An 11,965-nucleotide genomic window follows, 5' to 3' on the forward strand; every position below is an offset into this window, starting at 1 on the left:
TCCAAGAAACTAAAAAAATCTCCCTTACCAAACAACCCTAAACGTTAAAGGTTTTGAAAATTCAAAATTTCATTGATAGCGACTCATTGTTTCACTAGAGAATTAGAAATAGAGAAGAGAAAAATCCGATAAAACTATTGAATTTTTATTGTTTATTTGAGTGAAATATTTTTTTTTCACTAATAAGAAAAAAACTTCTTCCCAAATTAGTATGAGATTGATGAAGATATTTCTTTTCATTTTTATAATTTCTTAAAATTAAATACCTTTTTAACATATTTTTCTTAAAAAATATGGTTAACAAAAAATATAATAAAATAATTTTTTGTTTTTTTAGTCTTCTAATAAGTATTTACCACCATTATAAATATCTTACAATTTTAATTAATTAAAAATAATTAATTATATAATTTTTAATTATAAAAATCAATAAATTATTGTACATTAAATAACAGTGTGAAAAATATTTATATTATCTAGGCATGTAATAATCATTTAATTTTTTATGTTGAATTTTTTTTATTAATACAAAATTTACCTCATTTTTTTCTATTTATGGAGGAGACATATATTTTGTGCTTAATGTTTCTTTTAAATTTTATCTTTTTATTTCTTTATTCTCCGTTTCTTTCCTTTGCATTTGACTTCTACTCCTTGAAAATATCAATATTTTTCTATTAAGTTTTTATCTTTGTGTTTCATTATTCTTTTATTTATTTTCTTTATATTTGACTTCTTCTTCATGACAATATCAATATATTTCACCATAATATCAACTATAAACAACTAAAACTAAAGAATCTAACTTAATTGATTGGATAATATGCGCAAGTTCAATTTCTCATAAAAAAAAAATAGTGTCCATAATAACCATATTTTTAATCCTAGCTTTGGGCATATTAAGGAGAGAGAAAGCAAAAAAGAAATAAATCTGATTTTGATATGCTAGAAATTATATTGGACAAATTGAATAAAACTTTTTTAAAAAAAGAATAGAGGCCTAATGTTGTGTTTGATTTAGATGAAAAAAATAGAGAGTATTAATATAATACTATTTTTAAATAAAATTGAAAGTAAAAGATATAAATTCTATATAGGACTCATCAAATTTCTCTCTACTTCTCTCCTCTCTGAATCAAACTCAAGCTTAAAAGGAAATGATTAATGGGCTAAAGAGAAGCTATTGTTCTTGTTTAGCATAAGAGTACATTCATTATCATTCACCATTGATACAAGATCAATGTTGAGGCAACTACTTGGGACAACCAGCATTTTTGCTGGGATACCCAACAGTTTTTGAAAATGCCAAAAATATCTTATGGGTATTTTCGGTTATAAATAGGAGGTTTGATTTTTCATTTCTGCAACGTCTTTTTTTTTCGCAAAATCTCACACCCTTAGTGTAAGTTGTTTTCATTAGCTTTCATTAGTCTCCTTTTCTGAGCATTTTTGTCTCTGGTGGTGTATGTACATTGTTCAAGAGGATACGGTGAAGTTGGGTAGTTATTCGTCGTCGGAGAAGAAGAGGTACATAAAAAAAATTTAGAAACATACGGATTGTCAATCCGTATGACTCACACGGATCATCAATCTGTATGACCATACGGATTGTTGATCCGTAGGTTTTAATTTTTTTTAATAGTAAATAATTTTTTTTTGAATTATATATTTAATTTGTTTTGTAGTGTAATTTTTTAAAATAGTTTTAGCAATTTTAGAAATATTGATTTAGTGATATTATTTTATAGTGGTATAAAAAAATAAAAAATATGTATTTAGTAATTAGATTGGTAAAAAAAAATGATAATATATATATATATATAAACCTTTAAAAATTGCTAAAACAAACATTAGATTGCTAAAAAATTAATTTAGTAATTAGATTGGTAAAAGTAATATTAGATTGCTAAAACAATTTTGTGTATACATTTAACTGAATTATGTATTTTAATGTTTATTACAATGATTAATAATTAAATTTTAAATTTTAGTTTCAATATTTATGTATTACTCATACAGATAATTAATCCGTATGAGTTTCTTTTTTAAAAAATTTTAATAATATTTTTAAAAAAATAACTAAAAAATTAAACAAAAAAATAATTTTAAAATTTTTGATTGTTTTAAAAAAAAACTCATATGAATTGCCGATCCGTTTGACTCAAACGAATTATCGATCCGTTTGACTCATACGGATTATCAATCCATATGAGTTATACGGATTGTCAATCCATATTTAAAGAAAAGGTGAAGGACATTTTAGTCCTTTTACCTGTGTTATTGGGTGTCCCAACAAAAAATGCTTATGCTCAAAGCAACGCCCTTATTTAGGTCTTTCATAGCACTCTTTTTGTTGATGCTGGGTGCACCCAGCATTATTGCTGGTGCACCCAGCACTTAATGGGAAAAGTCAAAAATACCCCTGTGTATTTTTTTATAAAAATTGTGCACTAGCCTTTTCTTCTTCTTCCGCCATTCTCCTTCTTCCTCTCCTTCTTTCGCGATTCCCCTTCTTCCGTGAGCTGAGCCTCGTTCTTCCGCGAGTTGAGCTTGGTTCTTCCGCAAGCTGGCTGTTCTTCTTCCGCAAGCTGCCTCTTCGTCCCTCCTGTGAGTGCCTCTTCTTCTTTCATTCTTCTGAGAGCTTTCGTTCTTCATTGAGGTAAGCCTATTGTCCCTTTTCTTGTGTCGTTCTGCTTCCATTTTTCCTTGTGTAGTGCAGTTTGTAGGTTTGTAGTTGATCCGCTTAAGGATTTAGGTCATCTGCCGTAGAGACAAGGTAGGACGTAGTTGATCCGCAATAGGATAGATGATCTGAATTCTATGTTGAGCTTATGGATCAAGTTGATTCACAAGTAGTATAGGTTGATTCGAATGCTTCTTGCGGATCAAGTTGATTCGCAAGAATCAATTTTAATTTTAAAAAGTGGGAATTAGGTTTTAATTTATGAAAAATGGTTTTAATTAGGGTTTAGGGTTACTTTTCAGGCTTTTAGGCTGAAGTATGATATTGTATAATGCTTGTTTAAGATATTGGTTTGAAATTTGGTTTTGAGGCTTTTTGGTTTGTATTGTATAATGTATGATATTGTATAATGCTTGTTTAAGATATTTTGATTGGTGTGAATTTATATTTTGAAGGTTTCAGTGGTTTATTACTTTATTTATATCTTGTATGCTAGTGAATAACAAATTGAAAATAGGAACACAAACTATTAAGTTGTAGCACTACTTTGAACACAAACTATTAAGTTTTGATGAAAGTTTCTCCTAGTTCTGTGTTTGAAGCCCTTAAATTTAGTCACTCATTAGAATTCCAAAAGCATGCTAAAAAAGATTAGAACCCTATAAACTCTTAAGAGTTATGCAGTTAGAGCATGTTGCCTCCATGCTGCAATCATTCAACTGTTTTATTTTCAAAAGCTTAGATATCTCTATCCAGATCACTTCCCGAACACTTGGATGAGGTCTGATATAAAAAATTAGTTACTGGTGTTAGTAGATAACAACAAAAGTCTTATCTAGGTGAGTTTAAGTAACATAGCCAATTTCAAAACTCTATTTAGATAAGATGTAATTGTATGTGTGATTTCATACTCATAGTTGCTTAAGTAACATACTCAAAGTTTTGCTGTCGTAAATGTTTGCAGCATCATTGAAAGGCAGATGGAGTGCAATCATAACCACATTTTTTAGTCACTTAAGAACTCTATCATAACCCCACCAAGTTTTTCATTCATTCTCCTTGCATTTTACACGTTCAGTGAAATACCTTAATTATGAGTGGATTGTGTTGTCTTCTGCTTTTTATAAGGACATACATGGTTGTCTGTAGAAGTTTTCTATTGACTCATTGGTCCCTAGCCACGAGTCTTTGGACTTATTTATCGATCTTGGTGTGGGATTTGAGACCCACATTGTTCTCCATGACACTCAACAACACCATCACCTCCAATTTTTAATGATGTTGTACATAACCAGTGTTTGTGGTCTGTGACGCATGGTCAACCCAAATTAATCTTCTTCACCCTCAAACCAATCACACTTAAACATCAGAAACTTGAAGTGACCATAATAGTCTAACTCAATTATATCCTTGATTGCTCCATAAAAAGTGTTACACCAAAATTCTGAGTCAATGAAATCCCTAGAGTCAATGAAATCCTTAGAACTTGCATGACTTTGAGTCAATAAAATCAGCGTTACACCAATGAAATCCTTCAACATCACTTAAACATCCTTAGAACTTGCATGACTTTGAGTCAATGAAATCAGTGATGGAATTTTTGGTAGACATTTGCAAATCATGGTTAGGACTAGAGGTTTAGGTCGTGCCTTAGGTAGGGTTATTGGCAAAGCTCTGGGGAGAGAGGATCGTCATGATTCTAATGATGCTCCCCAGTGGCGAAGGCCTACCGCATCGGCACATAGACAACGGGGAGTTGTCCCTATTGTCGAGGATGACCCTATGGTAGCTGTAGACGTTCATCAATCTGGTGCAGACGCTGGTGTAGACGTACATCCACTTGGTGCAGAGGCTGCTTCAAATGAGCCTGAGGGATTTCTAGGTCGACCGACCGACCCATCAGTGCTTATCGAGTATGCTGAGCATGTTGCAACCAATGTATGGACCGGAGAGGTATTTATAATTTTCAATTTAAGTTATTTGTTAAGTATGTGTTATTATTGAAATTTGTGTTCCTTTAAAATATTATGTTAATGAATTGTCTGTTCCTTTATACTTCAATTTAGGAACATCCTGAACTAAAGTTATCCTCCCATGGGAGGAAGGTGCAAAGATTAGGTAGGTTTGTCCCTGCCATTGAGGGGCTAGTTGCTGGCACAGGACTAAGACCTTTGATCGCGTGTTCAGTAAACACTGGCGATCAGGGACTTATATCCTCATTTGTGGAGAGGTGGCAGATGGAGACCATTAGTTTCCATCTTCCGGTGGGGGAGGTTACCATCACCCTGGACAACATGGCGTATCTTCTTCATTTTCCCATTGTTGGCGACTTCCATACCTTCCTTCCTCTGCATGTCGATGAGGCAGTGTTGATGTTGGTTGACTTACTACTAGTCTCACCAGAGGCAGCCTGGGCCGAGACAGGACATTGTCATGGACCATATGTACGCCTATCTTGGCTACAAGATATATATCAGCGCAGATGCCAGGCCGGACATTGGACAGCTGTAGCTCGTGCCTATCTTCTTCATCTTTTAGGTTGCACTCTTTTTGCTAACAAGAGTGCAACCCATGTTCATGTTGCCTTCTTAGACGCTCTGCATGACCTCAGTCAGACTGGGAGGTATGCATGGGGAGTTGCTGCCCTGGTGCATATGTACGATCATTTGAATGATGCTTGTATCAGCATCAGCTGACAACTTGCTGGTTACATCACCCTCTTATAGGTAATTAATATGTTTTTGATAACTTAATTACAACAATGTTTCAAATACAGTAATTTAGACGTTCATTTGAAATTTGTATGATTTGCATGTAATCTTTGTAGTGTTGGATATATGAGCACTTTCCGTTAGTTGCGGAGTGCATCGCTGATCTGGAGTACGACGAGGTGTCACCACGTGCATGTCGGTGGATTGCGACAAAGGCGACTGTGAAGACCATATCCACAACAACGTACAGGCAGCGTCAGGATTGACTCAGGATTCCTGATGTCTACTGGATTCCTTATGGGGGGCATTGACCAGTCTGGGAGTTTCATTTGATTTCATGCATTTTCGGTCAGCTCCGCTGGGGGCCCGTTGCTGTCAGACACCGACTAGAGAGGGTCATGCACTAGTTCGGATACATCCAGAGTATTCCTACACCGCATGTCGATTCATGGGAGTCATTTGATGAGATAAACGACAGGTGGATGCACTACTCAGACCATCTTGCGCCAGCAAGTATGCTCGACTACATGGACTGGTTCTTCATCATTTCTCATCCCTTCATGACCGCGGCATAGCCATCAGATTTGCCACGAGATGCACCTGCGACACAACCCAGACACATCTTTCATATCCCTCATGTCCCGGAGCCACATATCCCTTAGGTCCCGGAGCCAGCAGCAACATCGACACATGCCCGTTCTGATGAGGACGAGCCCAGGCATGCAGTGGTATGTTTGACAATTTGCAAGATATGTATTAAATGTCATTTATGTCAATTATTTTAATACTTATTTGTGTAATTTGTTTGTTTTCTATTTAACAGGAGGCTTGCCATGCAATCGCTGAAAGGTTGGAGCGTCATCTCAACCTAGGGATAGTCACGCCAGGCATAGAGACACATGAGGTCATCGAACAATGCCTTTGGATTGTCAGGGGTGTCACAGAAGACCGCATTGTGTATGTGAGGTCTCGACATAGGCGGCGCACGGATCAGCCATAGTTTATCTACACATTTGATATTATCATATTTGGACGATGTATATACTTTTCTTGTATTTGAAAAAAATTTTGTTTTTGACTAAACATTTTGTATATTTTAAGTTATTTTTATTTATAATATTAGTGTTAACGTTTAAATGTTATATTTAAATTACTTGATTCCGAATTCATTCGAAATTCGTCGAAATGGTATGAATGTCATTTAAAATTGAAGCAAACAACTAAAAACTAATTTGAAATAATACGAAATGGATGTAACTAATTTAGAAATTTTTTATTCTTATTCTCTTACTAAAAACTATTTTGAAGAAAACTACCTAATTTCTACGTCATCAATATTATTTTTCATTTGATGTTATTATAAAAACAAAGAGACTAAATTAAAACACATTTTAGCCAGCACATAATTCAAATATTTTTAACCATTTTTCTTGTATCCTCAATGAAATAACTATAGTTAAGAGTGGAAGGTTTTGGACAGTTTGTATAGACTATAGTTAAAGGGTGAATTTATACTTTTTTGAGTCCTTTTTAGTTGTTCCAGATCATCACACACCGAGAGAAGGCCTAAGGCCGGCCTTGAACAAGATTCTTGAACTACCAATAAAGTGTATATATGTAGAGGGCAACATGCATTAACATGTCTTTATTTATGAGTTATAATAAGATTTAGGGTTTTGTTTATCATTATTTTTTTTTACTAATTAAGAAATTAAAATAATTTTTTTTATCAGAAATCGTACAAGTATATATTTAAAAGGCAAAATTACAAATTTGGTCCCCTAGTTTATCTCCAGTTTCAGATTTGGTCCTCAGTAATTTAATTCACAAATTTGGTCTCCCTATTTTGTAAAATCGTGCAATGTTGGTCCCCCAGGCCACAATTAGACGTGAACCGTTAACAAGTGATGTTGATTGTCACATGTCATGTTCTTATTGGATGATGACTGTCATGTGGCATGTTGTGATTGGATGTCAACTCTATGAAAGATAAAATAAATTGTTGTTTTTATTGACCAATCATAACATGACACGTAGCAGTCATCATCCAATAAGAATGTGACACGTGGCAGTCAACATCATTTGTTAACGGTCAACATCCAATTGTAGCCTAGGGGACCAACATTGCACGATTTTACAAGATAGGAGGACCAAATTTGTGAATTAAATTACTGGGGGACCAAATCCAAAACTGGAGATAAACTGGGGGACCAAAAATGTAATTTTACCTATTTAAAACTATAATAAATCACATTTTTTATAATTAAATTTTTAGTTCTATAACTTATATATTTTTTAATTTTTCATTAGTATTTTTAGTTTTATTTATTTCCAATTTTGGTCTTTCCTTTATTTTTATTATTTAAAATTAGTTCTCATTTTTCCTTTTTTTAGTTCTTCATTTATTTTATATTTAAAATTAATTTTAAACATCAACAAAAACTAAAAGTTGTAGAAAAAAATTGAAAGACTAAATATTTATATTTAAAAAAGTTAAAGGAATAAAAATTTAATTGACCTTCAAATTATTATAAATAAGAAAAAGAGTTGGATTCCTTTTAGAGTGACCACACCACCAAAAACCAATGCCTTGCAGAGAGCATACATAGTCTTTTTCTACTAGAACATCTTCTTCTTCCAGTACAGCTAAATTAGTCAAAAGAGCAAAGAAACAAAATTTGCATCAAATACTACAACTAAGTCATCCTAATTTTGTGACAAGGACACGTCATATTCCATTTCCATTACATGTTTACTAAAAACAGCTAAAATTTCTATTGGCCCAAATTTTTTCCAGTAGTTAGACTGCACTAACACCTTCAGCACGTCATCGTTGGTTTGCAGTTCAATAATTTTGAATTTGATAATTTTATCTGAATACTCATAGTGACTTGGTTGTCGAAAAAACTATCACCCTACCGTTTGTGTTTCATGAATACCATAAGGAGGAATCCCATGAGGCGCAACTTGCTTGATCAAATCCTTCAATTCATCCATGGTACATCCGGAAGGAATGTCAAACTTTTTGGGATTTTTTCCTGTGAATGAGTAACCAACAAACTCATTTTGGCGTGGCATGCTCCACCTTTCATTGTAATATAGCAGTGCATCATGAGTAGGGGTCATACTGGCTTCAAGTAAGTTTAATATACCATATGGTGTTCTACCAATGGTGCATAATAACTCAATCAGACCAACACACGAAAATTGATGATTACACATTAACATTGTTGTTGGATCAAGTGGCCTCAGAATAATTAAAAAAGGCGGGTTGAATTAATTATGAGCGTGTCTTGACTAATTAAAAATTTATCCTTTTTAATGTTACTAGACTCAATTAGGCTTTACAACTAAGTTATGAGAAAGTAAAGAACAAAAACAATAACTTAGACAAAAAGTAAAGCGGAAATGAAAAGTACACAGTGGAAATTAAAGAGTGTAGGGAAGAAGAAGACAAACACAAGATTTATACTGGTTCGGCAACAATCCGTGCCTACATCCAGTCCCTAAACAACCACCGGTTCTTGAGATTTCCAATAACCTTGTAAAATCCTTTACAAGAAAAGATCCACAAGGGATGTACCCTCCCTTGTTCTCTTTGAACAACCAAGTGGATGTATGCTCCACTTGAACTGATCCACAAGAGATGTATCCTCTCTTGTTCTTAGTATAACAACCCAAGTAGATGTACGCTCTACTTGTACCACAAAGGATGTACACTCCAATGTGTTAAGACAAAGAATTCTTAGGCGGTTAGTCCCTTGAATCTTTGTAAGGGGAAACAAAAGATATCTCAAGCGGTTAGTCCTTTGAAATTTTTTGTTTAAAGGGAAAGGGAAGAAATCAAAAGAATTCTTAGGCGGTTAGTTCTTTGAATCTTTTGTCAAGAGGGGGAAGGGAGAATCAAAAGAATTCTCAGGCGGTTAGTTCTTTGAATCTTTTGTCAGGAGGGGGAAGGGAGAATCAAAAGAATTCTCAGGCGGTTAGTCCTTTGAATCTTTTGTCAAGAGGAAGAAGGGATGAAAAGATAACACATTTTTGTTTTCTACAGAATTTCCACTTGCAGAAAAACAAAGTTTTGAAACAAAGTTTAGATAGCTTTTTGGCAAAGAAAAAGCAATGGGCAATGGTTAGAGAAAGATTGCGAAAAAGAATTGTTTGGAAGAATATCATATATGTCTTTTGAATGTGTGCCAAAGTCATGCTTTTATAGACTCTTCATGTCTGGTCAAAGAAACCATTGGAAGAGTAATGACTTTTGAGAAAACCATGTTAAGAGTTATAACTCTTAACTTTTTCTTCAAAACTGTTCACTGGTAATCGATTATCACAAAGGTGTAATCGATTACACAATGCATTTTATGAAAAGTTGTGACTCTTCACAATTGGATTTGAATTCCAACGTTCATATTCACTTGTAATCAATTACGAATATAGTGTAATCGATTACACTGTTTGAAAATCATTTTGGAACGTTGCAAACCATTTGAAAACATTTTGAAAACCAAGCTGGTCACTAGTAATCGATTACTGATAACTGGTAATCGATTATCAGAGAGTAATTACTCTAGTAACTTAGAAAATTTGAGAAAATTCTTTTGTAAAACAAAACTGTTCTATTTGGTTTTTGAAAAAATCTTTTAATACTTATCCTAAATGAAGTCTTGACTTGTTGCTTTTTGATTTCTTCTCTTGAATCTTGAATCTTGGATTGGATTCTTGATGCTTGATCTTGAAGTCTTGAATCAATCACTTGGGCTTTTGGTATCATCAAAATTGCTTGGTTCATCATCATGAAGTTTGCTTCTACAATTGTGTTAACATCATCATCATTTTGTAGTTGCATACCTTGAAAGCGAAGATGGTTACTGATGTGCCATTATTTTCTCCTATTTCTTAACCCTTTTTGTCACCATTTTAATTACTTATTAGCCTTGATTGTCAAATTAACTATGCAGTTTTATCATTTGGGTCTACTTGACTAATTTTGTGTTTTTAATTTAATTTTGGGAGAATTATAAGCAATTGGGCTTGGATCCAGAATTGGGCTGAACCGGCTTGGACTTGAAGAGAGCAGACAGTTTTATTTTATTTGGGCCAGTTTTACTTTATTTCATTTTTGGGCTTGGACTTAAAGCAGAATTGTAAACTTTGGGGCTGAGGACATATATAACAGCACCAGGGTTTTAGTAGAAGGTAGACTATTTTTGAGAGGGAATTTTTAGGGTTTCGCAATTCGAGTTTTTACTGTTCACGTGCACTGTTCGTGTAGAATAAAATTTCATTTTCTGCTTCCAATTGCAATTTCATTTTCTGCTTCTGCCTTTGAATTCGTTTTCGTTTATGCTGATTAATGGAAGGTTGAATCTCCAGTGTTGTTTTCTCTTGAGGATCAAGCACAACTCTCTTTGAGGTTTTGTTATTACTATTGAATTCTGATGAGTTTTTCCTCTTCACCAATTGCTCTTGATTAATTGTCTTTGTGCTTAATTTATGTTCATGCTTAATGATTAGTTTCGTTCATGATTAATGGACATGTGAGAGGGATTAATTGGTGTATGTGTTGCTTAATCACATAATAACAGCCTTAGGTTAATTTTCGCTTAGTAAATTAATTTCGGGTTGGATTAAGTGGTTGAACTGATTAGGGATAAATTCTCGTAACCTGGGATAAGAGACTTGCTTTCGAATCAAGGGGAAACAACATGCTTTAGTTCTGTTATTTTCTTATTCAAATTGTTTGCTGTTTAATTTACAAAAACAAACAAATCCCCCAATTTGTTACTGTTTTATTACTATTTGTTATGAACGTTTGGTTGATCATTGCTCATGGGAGACGACCTAGGATCACTTCCTAGATACTGCATTTTTAATGTTTATTTGATTCGGGTACGGCCTCGATCAGTTACCTATATCTGTGAATGGCTGTCGGTTTCATCCAAATATTGTTTGTCGGTTAGCTGAAGGGTATTGTGTATTCTGGTTTTTAATGTTTGAAAATCACAAGCGTTAGGTACTCAAATGGGTACTGGAGTGGAAGTTTGAACATAAACACCATTGTCGTTGTGAACAATGGATCCATTTGGAAAAATAAAACCTAAGGTCGAGTTCACAATTGTCTGACTGCTTGTTTCTCCCAAGAATGCCATACTTTGTTCTAAGAATTGGGATAGGAAAGAATGTGTGATTTTTTACAAGAAAGCCTGTGTCATATATATAGATGAGTTTCAGTATCATTGCTTCAATTTTTTAAAATAAATACATACGCATGCACATGGTTTCTGTCTGTGTTGTCAACTACATCAATGACGTGACATGCTTTATCTTGCAGCAGATCTAAATGTGTAGTCAAGTCTTCAAATGTCCTGTCACACTTTATGTTAACACGCATGCATTTCACAATGTATTGTCAACTTAGACAACGATTTATGATACATGCGTACTTTATTTTAGTTGTACCAATTAATTTTTTTCTTAACGCAAGAATTAAGTAATAATTTTTTTGTTAACGGAACAAATATACAAAGACAGATAACTCTAATGTGAGATTCAAATTCAAAACGATCAATCA

General features: G+C 33.7%; 1 protein-coding gene across 1 annotated transcript; it reads left to right on the top strand.

Moving 5' to 3' along the window:
- The first annotated feature begins 4,303 nt into the window (after window positions 1-4,303).
- LOC114401908 (protein MAIN-LIKE 1-like) lies at window positions 4,304-6,394 on the top strand. The gene is made up of 4 exons (XM_028364483.1): window positions 4,304-4,636; window positions 4,750-5,127; window positions 5,511-5,615; window positions 6,218-6,394. The coding sequence occupies exons 1-4, from the start codon at window positions 4,304-4,306 to the stop codon at window positions 6,392-6,394; spliced, it is 993 nt and encodes a 330-aa protein (XP_028220284.1).
- The last annotated feature ends 5,571 nt before the right edge of the window (window positions 6,395-11,965 follow it).

This window comes from Glycine soja, chromosome 20 (genome assembly GCF_004193775.1).
Source record: "Glycine soja cultivar W05 chromosome 20, ASM419377v2, whole genome shotgun sequence".
Lineage (NCBI taxonomy): Eukaryota > Viridiplantae > Streptophyta > Magnoliopsida > Fabales > Fabaceae > Glycine > Glycine soja.

Bases quoted from the DNA above. Each gene is read 5' to 3' on its own strand.
- LOC114401908 (XM_028364483.1), top strand. From the start codon at position 4,304: ATGGTTAGGACTAGAGGTTTAGGTCGTGCCTTAGGTAGGGTTATTGGC. The intron at 4,637-4,749 runs GTATTTATAATT...ACTTCAATTTAG, and splicing joins CCAATGTATGGACCGGAGAG to GAACATCCTGAACTAAAGTT. The intron at 5,616-6,217 runs GTGAAGACCATA...TCTATTTAACAG, and splicing joins GGATTGCGACAAAGGCGACT to GAGGCTTGCCATGCAATCGC.